The sequence below is a fragment of the Bombus huntii genome, chromosome 8 (assembly GCF_024542735.1).
Source record: "Bombus huntii isolate Logan2020A chromosome 8, iyBomHunt1.1, whole genome shotgun sequence".
Lineage (NCBI taxonomy): Eukaryota > Metazoa > Arthropoda > Insecta > Hymenoptera > Apidae > Bombus > Bombus huntii.
In genome coordinates, this window is record NC_066245.1 from 8,943,281 (window position 1) to 8,959,091 (window position 15,811).

The 15,811-nt window shown below is 28.5% G+C and overlaps 4 protein-coding genes and 1 long non-coding RNA gene across 33 annotated transcripts; 3 read left to right on the top strand and 2 right to left on the bottom strand.

The window, feature by feature from the left end:
• The first annotated feature begins 292 nt into the window (after positions 1–292).
• Positions 293–5,185, top strand: LOC126868522 (protein lines). Of its 4 annotated transcripts, none has more exons than XM_050624069.1 (3): positions 293–1,393; positions 1,555–1,785; positions 2,063–5,185. In XM_050624069.1, the coding sequence occupies exon 3, from the start codon at positions 2,191–2,193 to the stop codon at positions 3,973–3,975; it is 1,785 nt and encodes a 594-aa protein (XP_050480026.1). In that variant the 5' UTR covers positions 293–1,393; positions 1,555–1,785; positions 2,063–2,190; the 3' UTR covers positions 3,976–5,185. The 4 variants fall into 4 exon arrangements, with proteins under 4 accessions (XP_050480026.1, XP_050480025.1, XP_050480027.1 ...); XM_050624068.1 differs by having other exon boundaries at positions 1,555–1,739; XM_050624070.1 differs by having other exon boundaries at positions 1,555–1,710.
• Positions 5,186–5,576: 391 nt separating this feature from the next.
• On the bottom strand, positions 5,577–9,737 carry LOC126868534 (uncharacterized). 2 transcript variants are annotated; one of them, XR_007690630.1, is made up of 2 exons: positions 9,670–9,737; positions 5,577–5,834 (listed from the first exon to the last, which is right to left on the bottom strand). It is a non-coding gene; the product is annotated as an uncharacterized LOC126868534 (long non-coding RNA). The 2 variants fall into 2 exon arrangements; XR_007690629.1 differs by lacking the exon at positions 9,670–9,737 and adding an exon at positions 6,179–6,296.
• Positions 5,999–9,435, top strand: LOC126868520 (protein FAM98B-like). Of its 22 annotated transcripts, none has more exons than XM_050624048.1 (9): positions 5,999–6,368; positions 6,475–6,523; positions 6,878–7,244; positions 7,332–7,622; positions 7,720–8,018; positions 8,093–8,454; positions 8,506–8,541; positions 8,584–8,667; positions 8,808–9,435. In XM_050624048.1, the coding sequence occupies exons 1-9, from the start codon at positions 6,215–6,217 to the stop codon at positions 8,978–8,980; spliced, it is 1,815 nt and encodes a 604-aa protein (XP_050480005.1). In that variant the 5' UTR covers positions 5,999–6,214; the 3' UTR covers positions 8,981–9,435. The 22 variants fall into 22 exon arrangements, with proteins under 22 accessions (XP_050480005.1, XP_050480006.1, XP_050480009.1 ...); XM_050624049.1 differs by having other exon boundaries at positions 8,093–8,427; positions 8,479–8,541; XM_050624052.1 differs by having other exon boundaries at positions 8,093–8,427.
• Positions 9,694–13,852, top strand: LOC126868516 (transmembrane channel-like protein 7). 2 transcript variants are annotated; one of them, XM_050624034.1, is made up of 4 exons: positions 9,694–9,915; positions 10,335–10,564; positions 10,669–10,910; positions 11,003–13,852. In XM_050624034.1, exons 2-4 carry the CDS (start codon positions 10,387–10,389, stop codon positions 12,899–12,901), a joined length of 2,319 nt encoding a protein of 772 aa, XP_050479991.1. In that variant the 5' UTR covers positions 9,694–9,915; positions 10,335–10,386; the 3' UTR covers positions 12,902–13,852. The 2 variants fall into 2 exon arrangements, with proteins under 2 accessions (XP_050479991.1, XP_050479990.1); XM_050624033.1 differs by having other exon boundaries at positions 9,695–10,086.
• Positions 13,853–14,519: 667 nt separating this feature from the next.
• Positions 14,520–15,702, bottom strand: LOC126868528 (ribonuclease H2 subunit C). Of its 3 annotated transcripts, none has more exons than XM_050624081.1 (4): positions 15,561–15,702; positions 15,108–15,355; positions 14,729–14,961; positions 14,520–14,650 (listed from the first exon to the last, which is right to left on the bottom strand). In XM_050624081.1, the coding sequence occupies exons 2-4, from the start codon at positions 15,250–15,252 to the stop codon at positions 14,630–14,632; spliced, it is 399 nt and encodes a 132-aa protein (XP_050480038.1). In that variant the 5' UTR covers positions 15,253–15,355; positions 15,561–15,702; the 3' UTR covers positions 14,520–14,629. The 3 variants fall into 3 exon arrangements, with proteins under 3 accessions (XP_050480038.1, XP_050480037.1, XP_050480039.1); XM_050624080.1 differs by having other exon boundaries at positions 15,108–15,362; positions 15,561–15,696; XM_050624082.1 differs by lacking the exon at positions 15,561–15,702 and having other exon boundaries at positions 15,108–15,409.
• Between the last annotated feature and the right edge of the window lie 109 nt (positions 15,703–15,811).

Sequence of the window (15,811 nt, forward strand, 5' to 3'; positions counted from 1 at the left end):
TACTGTATAAGCTAATTGGTCCGAAATAAACGAAAAAAAATGTATATACTTTTATACTTTTAAAGTAAAATTGAAATCTGTAAAATATAAAACTTATATTGCTTATAATTAATCATTTTTTCAAATTTAATTTCAAAATTTGTTGAACACAAATCACAATCCATTATTTCAATTCATTATTTATTCCAACCCAATACTAGTTTTTAATGTTTAGTAAATTTTCTAATAATACTTTATATATTAATCTATAAGAAAAAAAAAATCATATTTTTATTACTATAAATGTAATTATCAAATTAAGCAAATGATAAATTTGGCCATATAGTACGTAATAGAATAAAGAATGTTGAATAATTTATTTTTTTTAATCTTCTCGGCTTGCATTAAACATTATACAATCTTTCCTATCGGTACAACTATCGAAATACGTCGTCTTACTTATAATTTCACATTAGGCAAATCACTAAAATAGAAACTGTTTAACAAATAAGAATATGTATAAATTTTTAAGCGCTGCCATCGATGCAGAGTTGCCGATCATCTCGTGTATTTATTATACGACTTTTTGATTTTGATTACTTTTATTAAGAAAAATGAAAAAATAGGCATTTAATGAATATTTGATAAGGTTTAGTAACAGTCTGGAGGCTATTGTTAAAGTAATTACAATAATTCGTACTTAGTACATTGTGGAATGTGCGAGGAGGAGCTACTGTGTTACGCAGCTCTGCATGATGCCATCCGAAAAATACGTAATAAACACGAAGAATTCGTGTCTTATGCATTATCGGGTTAACATTTTACCACTCGACGTGAGATATGAACTGTTTAATTGGAGCAGATTTACGGCTAAACAATATAAATCCGTATTTCTTATTTTTACTCGGTAGCACGTATACGTGGCAACAGAGCAAAGTTGTCTGAGTGCTCTGTCACTTCCTAGTCAAAAGAAATTCTTCGAGCACAAACAATAATATATTTACACTGTTAAAATAGTGAAATACGGTATAACTCGAAAAGAATACTGTCAAATATTCTCTTGATATATTTTAACTGTCTGTCAAGGTATCGGTAGAGAATATTTCTGTGTGCATATTAACGTATCACCAAGCGTCGGTTTATATATATTACATGTGCAACCTGTGTTAAAGTCTTCACGGTTAACATCTTATGAATGTGTCTGGCAACAGATATAATTTCAAGTTTATTAGCAAAGATGCCTCGCATATTAAGTAATTGATTGATCACGGCATGTAAAAAGAATATACACATATATCATCGTATGAATGAATGCGTAAACATATACACACATACTTATTTACGTACACCTATAAAAGTATTGGAATTTACAAACATTTCAGAAATTTAATGAAAATTGAAGTCAGTTCTCTCTGTAAGTTTTAATATTATTCTTTATTTTTCTGATTGATATTATTGCATTGATTCATTAAAAATTCTCTTATAAATAATATTTTAACCATCATTGAATAATGAAAATTCTGTTTTATGACAGATTATATTTATGACATTTCTTCTGATCAAACTTCATTTTAGGTCACCAAAAATTTTTGACTGATTCTTATATTTCCTGATAATATATGACAATGTTTAAAAAGACCAGTTTTGGATTTAAGAAATTTGGAATTTGAAAGTTACTTTTGTTTCAAGAGATATATTGGATTCTGTGCCGAAGAATATATTTACAAAACAGTAAATCACAAAGTTGAATTTTTAAATAAGTGAGGCTGTGTTTAAATTTAAAGTTTTGGATTGGATTTTGATTAGGTTAGGTTAGGCTTGGGTTAAAACATACTGATTTGATTTGAAAAGTTTCTTAAGTTCAAAATTGATGTTTTTGGATTCTATTCATTGAATACTATCAAATAACATAGATATTGGTTAAAATCTTTTGTGCCCTAAAATAGTCTTCTTTTTAAGAAAAATAAAATAAAATAGTATTTGTAATATTTAAATATCTGATATAGTCAAGAATATTTTATATCATAAAAAGTAGTCAATTTCCAAAGGATTTAAATTAATGTGTTTTCTTTTGTCAATACAGGTATATTGTATCTGCTAATGTGTTTATGACTTTTGTACACACAATAAGCTGATGTTGACTATATTTCATGAACCTGATGACAGAGTATTATAAGCTAAAAGAAGAAAGCAGCAAGAATAGTGCTGCTAATGGTGCTTTGGCACTGTTATTATTATCCTCCTAACAACATAATGGAGGAGCCAGCAAAGAAGAAACAACGCATTGAAAATGATGAAGTTGAAAAAGATACATTATCAGATATTGAGCAATTGCAGAATAGTCTGTTGACACAATGCTTATGTAATATACCAGAAAGCAGTTTACGTAAACCATTCACTAGTGCAACAGTAGAAGCTGCAGATGGCACTTTTAGATCTTCATTATTATCAGAATGGGAACCTGATCAAACCTTAGAATTTATAAGTACTTTACAACTATTATTTGATTTAGCCATTAAACAAAATGTTAGAGGTATTATGTGCAGGAGAGTAGTAGATGTTTGTGATGCGCTGGCGCGAAACGAGCATGGCATTATAGATCAAATAATTGACCTATCATGTACAACAAATAAATTTATATCATTTGCTGCTAGCAGAGTTCTTGCATCATTTTTTATTATAACAAAAGAAAATATTGACACAGCATGGTTGGAAAGATTAACACAATCTTTAGTAAATACTCATTCTCCAAGCCAAATGCTATTTACTTTGGATGTTGTAAAAAGAGTTGTGGAACACAAGGACTGCAGTATTCATCCTCTTGAAGATACAGACAGTATAGTGCCACCATCTCATTGTAATACAATATCAATTGCTGATACAGAAAGTTTTGATAGTACACCAGTAAAAGCAATGTGTGTCAAAGCATTAGAATCCAAATGGACTATACTAGTATCAAAATTTGATGCTATTTTAAGTTCATATACGCCACAACATGAATCAGCTGTCATTACATTTCTTGATTTGTGGGAATCCATCATTTCTGTTAAAGCCAACTTATCTGTTATTGATACCAAACTTTTTTATTCTCAATTAGACAACCTGGTTGTACTTTTAAATGCCAATGTTCCTGGTGTAATTTGGAGACATCTCCTTGGGTTATTTAATGAAGTATTGTGTTATGGAAGTACTTTGGCCTTACAAGATGTATTGCCAGATGAGCCTTGTTCTCTTGCACATTTGATTGTAAGAGCTGTAAAAGATTGGAGATTATTGGATGCTCTACCGTATCGACATGGTTCTGGAAGATTTGGAGGAGGATCTGGTGAAGGTGATCGTCCTCTTCTGCAAAAAATAGTGCTTTTAGTTTTAAAAAGTGTTGCTGTGACAGTTAAAGAGACACGTAGCGATTCTAGTGACTCTTCCTTGGGTTCTGAAGCAGAAGATCTTGATGCTGATATGGCAGTTATTGAGAGGAGCATTAGAGAAGTTCTAAGACAACTTGATCAGTGTGTTAAGACATTAATGCCATTTCATCCTGAAATGCCTTTATCACAGTGGGTTGTACAAATGTTCCATGATCAAGATGATTTTTTAATTGAAGGCATGGTATGTTGTTTAGATGTAGCTGTTGGTTTATTTTATAGAGGACCTCCACAAAATGATCTTGGTCATATGCTTAGTCCAACTTTAACTTTCATACAATTTATACATGCTGTATCACATGATCCAGATGTTTTATTAGATTTACTTGTCAGTAATGAGACCTGTTTCTTATTATACTTATTGAGATTTTTGAAATATGTTAAAAGAAATTGGACAGAATTTGTCTCTTGCTGTGGAAGAGAATTAGATGATACCATGACAATATTGATAAGACTTCGTTTAGCAATTGACAGATTAGTATCAAAAGATTTGTTTCCTTATAACATAAATCCAGTTCTACGTTTGCTAGAAAAGTGTGAATCCTTCTATGAAGGAAATATAGACAACTAATTATTATTTGATTGCATGATGAGATTCAAAATTTCAATTCACTAGATGTACAAATTGTAAGAATGAAAGCTTCGTCATCTGGCTTATTTTATCAGTCAGAAAGTAATACAAAATTGTATAATCTTATTGACTTCATTTTTATAAATGACTGACTTATACTACTGTCTTTTGTAGTATTAAATATTTAGAATAATATTGAAAGATACAGAAAAAAACATTTCTATTTATTATATTTAGCAAAATTTTATTCATTCAGAACTATTGTTGAAGTTTTACACAAGAATTATTTTTTGCATTTCATGGTTGAAGTATAAATGGATAAAAGTAGTACAAAGATTAGCTAAAATTATATGCTTCACAATGAAATTGCACTTTTATGGTGCTATGAAAACATATTTGCCAAAGCACCATTGGAAATAAATTTAAATGTATACTACTAGAATAATATTTATATCTATATATAAAGGTTAAATGTACAATTTGCCAGTCAAATAGAATTATGTAAGATGAATTCTCTGATGTGCACTACTAAATATGTATAAAGATATACTTTTTTGTACATTACAAAACTAAACTCACAAAAGAGTATATTAGATTCTAGTATAAAGATTTTTATAAAATGCATTTGAAAAATACATAATATAAAAATCTTTTGAAAGAAGGATATAAATAAATTATATCAACACATTAGATTATAAAATTGACTTTGAAATTTTGTGCCAGAGGCATAATAAAATATTTAACTGTATTAAATCAAAATCTATAACATTTGTTTGTTTAACAGTAATAAATCTGTAACAGAATTCTAGGACACCACTGTTATATCCACGTACTTAAATACAAGTGTAAAATTAAATAATGTTTATTAAAATGAAAGACATTGTCATATTGTCATGATTTATTAACAATGTATAAATAATAATGTTGTAAAATATTACAAATATACAAATGTAAAGTTACTGGCAATGTAAATGCAGTTATTGACATTTAAAGTTATGCCAGTATTAATAAATTATTAGATACAAATGGCAATGATTGTTCCTATAAGTTAAAGTTAAGAACAATATTTGCCATTGTTGTTTTGGAATTCTCTACAAATTAAAGTATTTGTATATATTAATTGTAATGTTAATTATGCATACCTTAAAATTATCTTTGTAAGTATGGTACATGTAATACACTAAAAATCTACATATTTTTACTTTTATAATCATGATCTAATTTTATTTATCATTTCCCTTTGTAGATTTTTTACTAGTATTCGCAACTTACATATGTATAATGTAAAATATAAAAAATAATAAATTATAGACATGTATTGAAATGTTAGTAATGATCGGAACAAAAGTTAAGTGTAACTATGAAATTACAAACACGATTATTGGATACTCTACATACTTATATATTAGTTTAATGTATTCTAATACATATGTATATGTATGTCTTTATGCTAGTGTACAATCCACAAATTTGCAAAAATATTACAGAATTTAGGATGAATTACAGATTACTTAATAGTAATGTTTGAAATTTAAAGTACATGTTCCAACATTCAGAAGAAATTTTATGAAGATATAGAATTTGCGAATTAAGGACTTATGTATATTAACATATAAAATTCACTGGGAAAAAAGTTAAATCTAATTCAAATATCTGGACTCAAACAAAATGAAATTAAAGAAACACGTTATATACGTATGTAAAACGTCTGAGCACCGCTTCAGGAAGGAATTTTTAATAAATAGTAGAGATTGCCAATTAGCAAGACAAAATTTCGGTCAATTAGCAAGGCAGCACTTTACATAATTCTACGTACCTATGCATGTGTTGTAATTTTAGGACATTTTCTTACTGCAATGCTGCAAAATAAAATCATACCAGATTACATATATTCGTTCTTTTTATTTAAAAAAATTACAATAAATAATTATTTTGTTTTAAAATGAAACATTGCAATAAAGATATAAACCTTACATTTTTGTGACTTTATCGAAAGCTGTATTATATTTTACAATTGAATTATATTATACAATTATGTGCATATTGTTACTTAACATTGTTCAGGACATACGAATAGATAAAATTATTTAAAAGAGTCAGTTTTCAAAGGAAATATCTCATTTCTTTGATAGTGTTAGGTAATATTTCAATTTTTGCGGACAATTCAAATCTACAAAATTGGAGAATTCAAAATAGAACTTACCGCACAGAAGATGTAAGCACAAACAATATCTTATACATGTACATCTTATACATATATCTTATCCTATCTATACTATTACCTATAATACATCTACAATCTATGATTTCATACATATACGTATATACCTCACATGTTCCTACACACCTCATATTAGAGTCTGCCACATTGACAGTGTATACGGCAAAGAAAGGTATTGAGTTTAATTTGTTAATATTTTTATTGTAAGTATGTATCATTTTGGTTTCATTAGAAGATTTTATGTTTCGGTAACAATTACTTGTTTTATTCAATTAAAGGTTTTGCCAAAATGGAACTTAAATTACTGGAGAGAATGAAAAAACTTGGGTATGTAATTTGAGGTTATAATATTGAACGTTAATCTATTAACTGACAATATTTTTTCGAAATTATATAATTTTATAAATGTTTTAGCGATTTTTAATGACTTAAAACAAAAAATGTTTAATGGATATCGTGATTAATGTTAATTCGAATTTTTATGATCTTAGAATAAAAATAATGGCAGTTAATGAATTAATACTAAAACTATACGATATTTAAAGGAAATTCGTTATTTTCATGCATTTATTTAACTTTAATTGAACATACAAAGTTACTAATATGATGTGTTACTTATAATTACATATTTAACATAAATTTTATTAATTATGTTATCTGATAAATTATTTTATTTTATAGGTACAATGGTCAGCTGACAGACCCCAATAAATTTAAGGAGGCTGTAAAACAAGGTCCAAAATCTCCAGAATTTACAAAGCTTGTAGCATGGTTAGCAGATGAGATTGCAATACTCAATGATATTGATGAAACTATTCATGCCATAATGTCTCCAGATGATTCTAGTTCTTTCCTCTTAGAGTTAAGCTGTTTTCTTAAGGAATTAGGATGTATGAATGAGAGATTAATGACTGGTAATGTTAATGCAAGATTAGCAACTGAACAAGATAGGTACATTTTGTTAGATTTTTTAGGAGCAGAATTAAAAACTTGCAGATTATTAGAATTTAGGAAGCATAAAAGTTCGAATTCCATGGCTGTCGTTGTTGTAAGTTACCATTATCAAAGTAGGACAAAAATATATAAATGATGTTATAGTTTTATTAATGAGAGTTTGTATATATACTCTATGTAGGAAGAGAGTGACACAGCTAAAGATCTTAAAGATATGTCAATAGCTTTAAATTTTGAAAGGCCACCAAATGATATCACTTCTGAGAAACTTTTTACAAGACTGCAAAATAAATTGACTGAAGTGTTAAAAACAGCTCCTTCTGAGCTTGTAGGCCAACCATTAATTAGTCATCAATTCTCAGAAGCAGATTGGAATGATCTTCAACATTTACAACAAGAGTTACACGATGAATACAGAATGCGCCGTGATATGTTGCTCAAGAGGCTCGATGTAACAGTACAATCTTTTCTAGTAAGTATACATAGCTATTTTTAAGATAAAGTTACAAAAGCTATTTATATTTATGTATAATTTAAAAAAAACGTATGATTTCTATTTCCAAATATAGTGGTCAGACAAAGTAAAAGCTCAGGAGGCTGAGTTAAATAGACAATATGAAGAAACTAGGAAACTTTTGAATGCAGAACCAGATATTACATTTGCTGATTTACTAGCAGCAAGAGATGATATTGCATTAATGGAGAAAACAAGCAACGCAAGTGTTAGGAAAAATACTCAAAGTGAAATTAATAGAGTTATTATAGGAGAGGTACCAGACAGAGGTGGAAGACCATATGAACAAGAACCACCACCTCCCGAAATGCCACCTTGGCAAAAGGATAGAGTACCTGGACCTTTAACTTCTGGGTAAGATAAAGTAAAAAAAAAAATACGTTTTGGTAAGATCATTCAAAATGAATATATATACTTTTATATTATAGCGGAGGTCGAGGAGGTGGTAGAGGTGGTGGGCGTGGAGGTGGCAGTTTTCAAAGTTCTAATTCTTACACCAGTGATAATAGAAATTCATACAGCAGTAATACTGGTTATGTAGACACTGGATATCAGGGTTCCAATTATGCTTCTAATAGTGGTGCATATGGTGGACAAGGAGGAGGATATGGAGGAAAGCAAGGAGGAGGATATGGAGGTGGTTATGGAGGAGGAGGTCAAGGAGGTGGTTATGGAGGAGGAGGTCAAGGAGGTGGTTATGGTGGAGGAGGTCAAGGAGGTGGTTATGGAGGAGGAGGTCAAGGAGGTGGTTATGGAGGAGGAGGTCAAGGAGGTGGTTATGGAGGAGGAGGTCAAGGAGGTGGTTACGGAGGAGGCCAAGGAGGCGGTTACGGAGGAGGAGGCCAAGGAGGTGGTTACGGAGGAGGAGGCCAAGGAGGTGGTTACGGAGGAGGAGGCAAAGGAAGTGCATATGGAGGAGGGCATGGTGGCGGCTATGGTGGACAAGGAGGTAGTTATGGAGGCGGTGGAAATAATACTTACGGCGGAGATAACAGAGATGGAGGTAATTAATTGAAAAATATAGATAATAAAAGTGAAAATGTAGGATATATATAAGTAAATATAGTAATTTTATAATAGTGTTTCATATAAATTTTATAAAGAATTTTAATGCAATTATTGATTAATAATCAATTTATTTAGGATACAAATCTGAATATAAAGGCGGACAACAGTATCAAAGAGGAGGTAGTGGTAAAGGAAGAGGAGGTAGAGTTCAGGGAGGCTGGAATCAGGGTGGCGCCAATTCTGGAACAGATAACTATCAGCGTGGTGGTTATAATCGTGGAGGAGGTCGAGGAGGACGACAATACTAAAATATTTTATGTAAAATATTATTCTTATGCTTATAATAGTAATAGAAAAAATATTTACATCACAGAGCATAATAATTAATATCAATGAATTTTTATATAACATATAATTGCTTAATTTATATTATATTTTTAAATATTATGTGAATTGAAAATATTAATTCTAAACTAAAAATGAATTAGAAACATTGATACTATTTTTATAAGATAAATTATTTACTCTTATGGAATTATAATAATTGTTATATTCTACTTTAGAATACTTTACTGTGTTCTGAATGTTAATTTTGGCTATGTACTTGTGTTTGAATTTTGTAAATATGCACTTTTTTTGTACAATGAAGAAATGACAAGTGTGTTAAAATTAAGTTGTATAATGTAATAATGTGAGGAGATTAATTGATTGATTAAAATATTTAATTGTATAAAATACCTACTAAATATATATTATGATTGCATATCAATAATTTATATTTGAATGTATATGAATATATATATATATATATAAAGTATATAACAAGTGACTTAATTTTTTTATTTTTTTTTTTTATCAATTAATTAATCTGTAACTAAAAGCAGAAACATTATTACACACATTTAAAAATCTATTAAAAAGTTAATCGTACTCAGAATTTTCTGTTAGTCGTAATTAGAACATTGATATAGTGCACTTTGCAGAAGTAGAATGATACCTTCTATATTGCTTTTGGTTCATGGTTCAGTGTTTTATCAGCCGTCTACAATTTACACGGGTTTAGATATATGGCAAAACAAAATGCCGATGTGCGTTTTCTGGTTGAATCGTTCTACTTATTTTGCTTTATTCACCTGGAAAAATAAGAAATTCTGTCATACAGAAATATTAAATTTAATATTGGTTTGATTTAATATGTTGATATCTCGCGTAATCTACGTCATAGTTTACACCTGCAATCTATGTATGTGTCATATGACTTATGAAGATCAGTGTTTTGCATGTTAAAGTGTTATTTTTTTATGAGTACTGTTATCGACCAGAACAAAAGAATGATGATATGTATCCCCAAGAAATGACACAATTACAAAATACTTGATCGACTGATTCATCTTCGGTACTTCTTATCAATTAGGTACTTATAACCGAACATATAAAATCTTATTGTTAGCGTTATTTCTTAGTGGAACTTGTTTAAATTATAATTTGACAGAAAATTATAAAGATTCATCATTTATATGTATGTATATTAACTAATAATTAATATATAAAAATAATAAAAATTTGATAAATATTAGATGCTTTTATTGTGAATTGGAATGCAAAGTGTTTTAAGTAAATTTACTTATTATGAATAATTTTTATTTCAATTTTGTGTGTAAGGTTTTTGAAGAAAATTTCATACATAAATTACAACTATTCATAAAAAGAAAAAATGTCAGGGGGAGAACGAAAGAAACGTGCTTGTGACAAAGGACAAGGTTGGGAAGAGGCTGGTGCTGAATTTTATCAGGAAAGTTATCCCGCAGCAATTGAAGCAGATTTACAACAAGCATTACAAAGAGATCCTTCTCATATAGCTACTTTACTACCAAGTAAAAAGTCTCGTGTTGGTAAGTTTATGAATAATAGACTTTGTACATAAAAGAAACATTGCATGCTTAATATTTTGATATTAATACCAGTTAATGTTATTTGTTCTTGTTATTTGATATAGCAACTGCCAAACGAATACGTAATGATACTAAAACAACATTAAGGAGGCGTACTAGTACAAGATCTCGCGGTACAACTACATCAAGACGTATGTCAACAAATATTCATGATGCAGCAGTGTCTATGTTACCAGATTTATCTGAAAACTTATCTAATGAAGAACGTACTTGGGAAGAAATAATGCAAATCAAAGCTATGCCTGTGTGCATGGCACAGAAAATACAACTAAAAAATCAGTTACAAGTATGTTAATGACAACATTAATCAAATTAATAGAATTATTAATAGAATTTAAAACTGTTATATATCTGTTTATATATATATATATATTTCAGAGTGCTACAAAATTAAGATTGCAAGGTTTTGAGCAATTGAAATGGCAACGAAGGAAAGCTTGGCAACAATTTCGTATCAGAATGAAGGAAGCATATTCGAAAATGGAATTATGGAATGATAGTCTTAAAACAATTGGTGGGAATTTTGGAATGGGAGTTGTTGCATACTTTTTATTCATCAAATGGTTATTATATCTTAATATTCTTTTATTTATAATTATATTTTCATTTATTGTGTTACCTGCAATATTATTGAATATGCCAGAAGATGAGTCATGCATAAATTCTAATAATAGTAGTAGTATATCTTGTTGTTCAGAGTTATATTGGAACATAACTCAAGAAAGTAGTAGTATAACAGACATTTTTCAGGGCACTGGTATATTAGAATATACTTTATTGTTTTATGGTGCATATAGTCATATGACTTATGATACTTCTGGTATATTTTTTAATTTACCATTATCCTATATTTCTGCAACTGTCGGTGTATTTATTTTTAGTTTAATAGCTATTGTTAAGTCAGCTGCTAAAAGTTTTAAACAGAGGGTAGTCGAAAATGAAGGCCAGTTTTATCAATATTGTAATTTAGTTTTTGGTGGTTGGGATTATTGTATACATAATGAAAAGTCTGCAGCTGTAAAGCATAAAGCATTATACAATGAAATGAAAGCATTTTTAGAAGCTGAGAGACTAGAAGAAGAAAGGCAAAATCGAACGAGAGAAGAAACAACAAAATTGTTTCTCATGCGTTTCTTTATTAATTTAATAGTTCTAGTAGTGTTATGTGGTTCTGGTGTATTGATTTATCATATATTTGAATTTTCACTCGATCAAGTTTCACCACAAGTCAATGAAACATACGACTTGCAATCTTTACCCTTGAATAAAATTGCTTACTTATTTTTTGAATTTCTTCCGTACATATGTATCGTTGTTTTAAATCTTGCAGTACCATTCCTATTTCGATATCTAGTCTCTTTAGAAAATTATAGTCCTTCATTTGTTATACGCATAACTCTTTTACGAACTGTATTTCTACGACTTTCTTCTTTCATTGTTCTACTCACATCATTTTATAGACTAATTGTAACGGAGGTAACGGATAATAAATGTACTGCTGATAGACGACCACTGTGCTGGGAAACATTTGTAGGACAACAGTTCTTCAAACTCTATATTACAGATCTTTTTCTTCAATTTTTCATGACATTTTTTGTCAATTTTCCCAGGTCATTAATAGCAAAACATACGGAAAACAAAGTGTTACGTTTTTTCGGAGAACAAGAATTTGATTTACCTAAGCATGTGTTAGATGTTGTTTATTTGCAAACTATCTGTTGGCTTGGTTTCTTTTATGCACCTTTATTACCATTAATTGCAATATTTGGTACTTTTGTACTGTTCTATATAAAAAAATTTGCTTGTTTAGTAAACAGTACCCCATCAAGTAAAGTTTACAGAGCAAGTAAATCGAATGCATTTTTTATGTTGATTCTATTGATCTCTTTTATTTTATCTACAGTCCCAATTGGTTACTCTATTGCAGAAATAGTGCCATCAAAATCTTGTGGACCATTTAGAGGTTTCGAGTCTGTATGGTCATTATTAATTGTGATGTTTGCAGAATTTCCTTATTGGCTTCAATCTATTTTATACTTCCTTGGTACTGCTGGATTTGGTGTACCAGCTTTTGTTATTCTTACTTTACTTTTATATTATTATTATGCTGTATCAATAGCAAACAAACACATGGTTACAGTTTTAAAGAATCAATTAGTGCTGGAAGGTCATGATAAACAGTTCTTACTTAATAGATTGAGTGCATTTATTAAACAACAACAAGATCAGAACAAGTATCATCAAGAGCAAACAAATGAGTTAGGTACATTCTCATAATCAGTATTATGAAAGTCAAAATAATTTTTATATAATAATTTTTAAAATGCACAGATTTAATAAGTGTTTTATATAATCATATGTGAACTGTACAAAAGTTATAGTAATTTAACTAATTTACAATTACTTTTTATATGATAATAGAACTGTCCATCTCAGTTTTTAAAATATACATTGAGCTATATAATGGTATTCAAAATACTTGGTCCAACTATATGGTTTTCAACTAAAAGATATCTAGGAAAGCTATTATATTTATTACAAAATATTTTTTCTTAAATTTATTCAGTTATTGAATTTGAATAATTAAACAATTTTAAGTAAGTTACAAAAATAATACTTAAAAATCAGGGTACAAATTAAAAACCGTGCAATAGTAGAAGTCACAGATTGTTTACTATGTATATCTAGTTTTAGTAACAGTAAGAAGGGCTAAGATGCATACACAGTATAGTAATAGTAGTGATAAGGACTTCTTTCCTTTTTAGAGTTTTTATAAAATACAAGACAAAATAATGTGATTGGTTTTTTTGTAGTAATACAAAATATCACACACAAACTTACTTTTTAATTTTATAAATAAGTATTAGGGTGCTTTTGCTAAAATGAAGTGAAGTGATATATGATGGACCTATTTTTAGATTAGCTGGGTATTAGAAGTATGATGCAGTTGTAAATAGGTTGTGTAGACTGATCAGAAAATTCTTAATAATAAGAATACATTTTATAGTAATTTATTACTTACGTACCAAAGTATTTATTAACTAAAAATGCTTTAATTTATATGAAAAATTTATGTTTCTATAAATCTTATTTTTGATGATTGTTTTTGTTTTTAATTTTATCATATTTTAGCAGTAATTTTGTAATATTTATTTTATGTGTTTAAATATTTACTATATTTAAGATTTCTTTTAATATAAACATTTATGAATGTGTCTAATTTTTTAATATTAATTGTTCTATAATTTAAAAAAGAAACTTCTTTTGCCTTTAATACTGCCAATGTACATGAAACTAGAACTAGTTTAACTTTTCTATCTATATACATATATGCATGTATAAAAAAAACTCCATTAGAAACTGTGCATGTATTTCTTACAAATATTCATTCCAAAACTGCCAACTTATGTTAAATAGTCTTTAAAAAACATTTTATATGAATTTTATACAAACATGATCATAAACAAACAGCTGCATATGAACGTCACATTGAATATAACTTTAACAAAGGATTATATTGCACTGATTATAAATTTATAAGTAACAGTCTATTTCGCTGATGTCATTATAAGCAGTATTAAAAATACTATAATATATTACACTCAATACTATTATATATGTGTAATAAGAAAAGATTTTATGTGCTAACAAAAAGGTAGTAAATGCTTTCATCTTCCCTCATTGCAACTTTTATATATTTATAAAAATAAGAAAATGACTTACAAATATACTATTTATCTTGTAAAAGACTGCACATTTTTGAAACAGCTTTCCTAAATAAACCAAAAATTATTTGCTATGTTTACAATATGTCATAAGGAATTATAAGTTGTTTGTTATGTATGACAAAAATATATGCTCATGATATAATATGGTTAATAAACTACAACATATATAAAATATACAAAATATATTTATTTTTATCTTTGTATTAAAATAGTACAATCTGTATAATCCATTGAATGTATAACATGCATTTTGAATTATGTTAAGATTTACTTTTAATTATGATTCTGTAGAATGTAGCTATGGAAGAAATATAATTAAATATTTATTATATTCTACAAACTACAATGAAGTTTTATTTTTTACTTAATAACTTACTGCTTCAGCAATATCTATCCAATCCATAACAGCTGCTAAACTATCATTTTTTGATGGCAATTTATCATAATTCCAGTATGTAAAATGAGAGAAAGCTCCCGTGAAGTATAAATTACGTTCAACATGTTCTACTTCTGGTTTTTTGTGTTCAACAAATGTAATACCTTTGTATCCAGAAGGTAGCGTTATCTTTTTTCCTTGAAGTGGATATCCACGAAATGAAGAATTATAAACTATATATAAACAAGGATAATTCTTACTTTTTAATCGTAAATATTAAATATTAATATGATTAAAGCAATATTATTTGCGGAAAAAGATATACATACAAACATGCAAGTATATTTACCGATAATTAATTCAAATTTAATGAACTTACCTTTATCGTCTACTTCACGAATGTAAGGTGTAAAATAAGTAGAAACGTTTGCGGACTCATCACCATAAATTTTGCATGGCATTAAATGTAATACACTTTGTTTTTCTTCGGACAAATCATGATTCATATGTAAACGAATAGCCATGTTTAAACGGAAGTATCGCGTTCTATTTTGGCGGGAACATATTCAATCTATACAGATGTCTCTCTTATTAATTTCGACTTTTTAAAATATATCGTTTACATACCTACAAACTGTACGATTAACAACGACAATTGATAATAGCAATTACAATGAAGTGCCAAAATGTCTATGAAATTTTTATAACAATTTTATTATTTATATATCAAGATGCAAATGTGTTATGTGTAGTTTTACTCATCTGGAATTTATCTTATTACGTCAAATTACTAAGAAATTTCTGAATTTAGAGTGGCTTTAAAATTACTTACAGCATATTTTTGTAATGATTTCAATATTCATATATCAAAATGTAAATAAGATAAAAATAGTTCCAGTCTTTTTGGATTTATTTTATTGTGTATAATTAAGAAATTTTAGAACTTAAAGTAACAGAAATTATTTGCAGTATATGATGAACATAAGATGTATAGTGGGGATGGTCCCCACCTTTCCCGAAATAAAGGGAGTAGGGAGGAAAATTTACCACCGTGGTGCGACGCGCACTCGTAGCCCGTAGCGT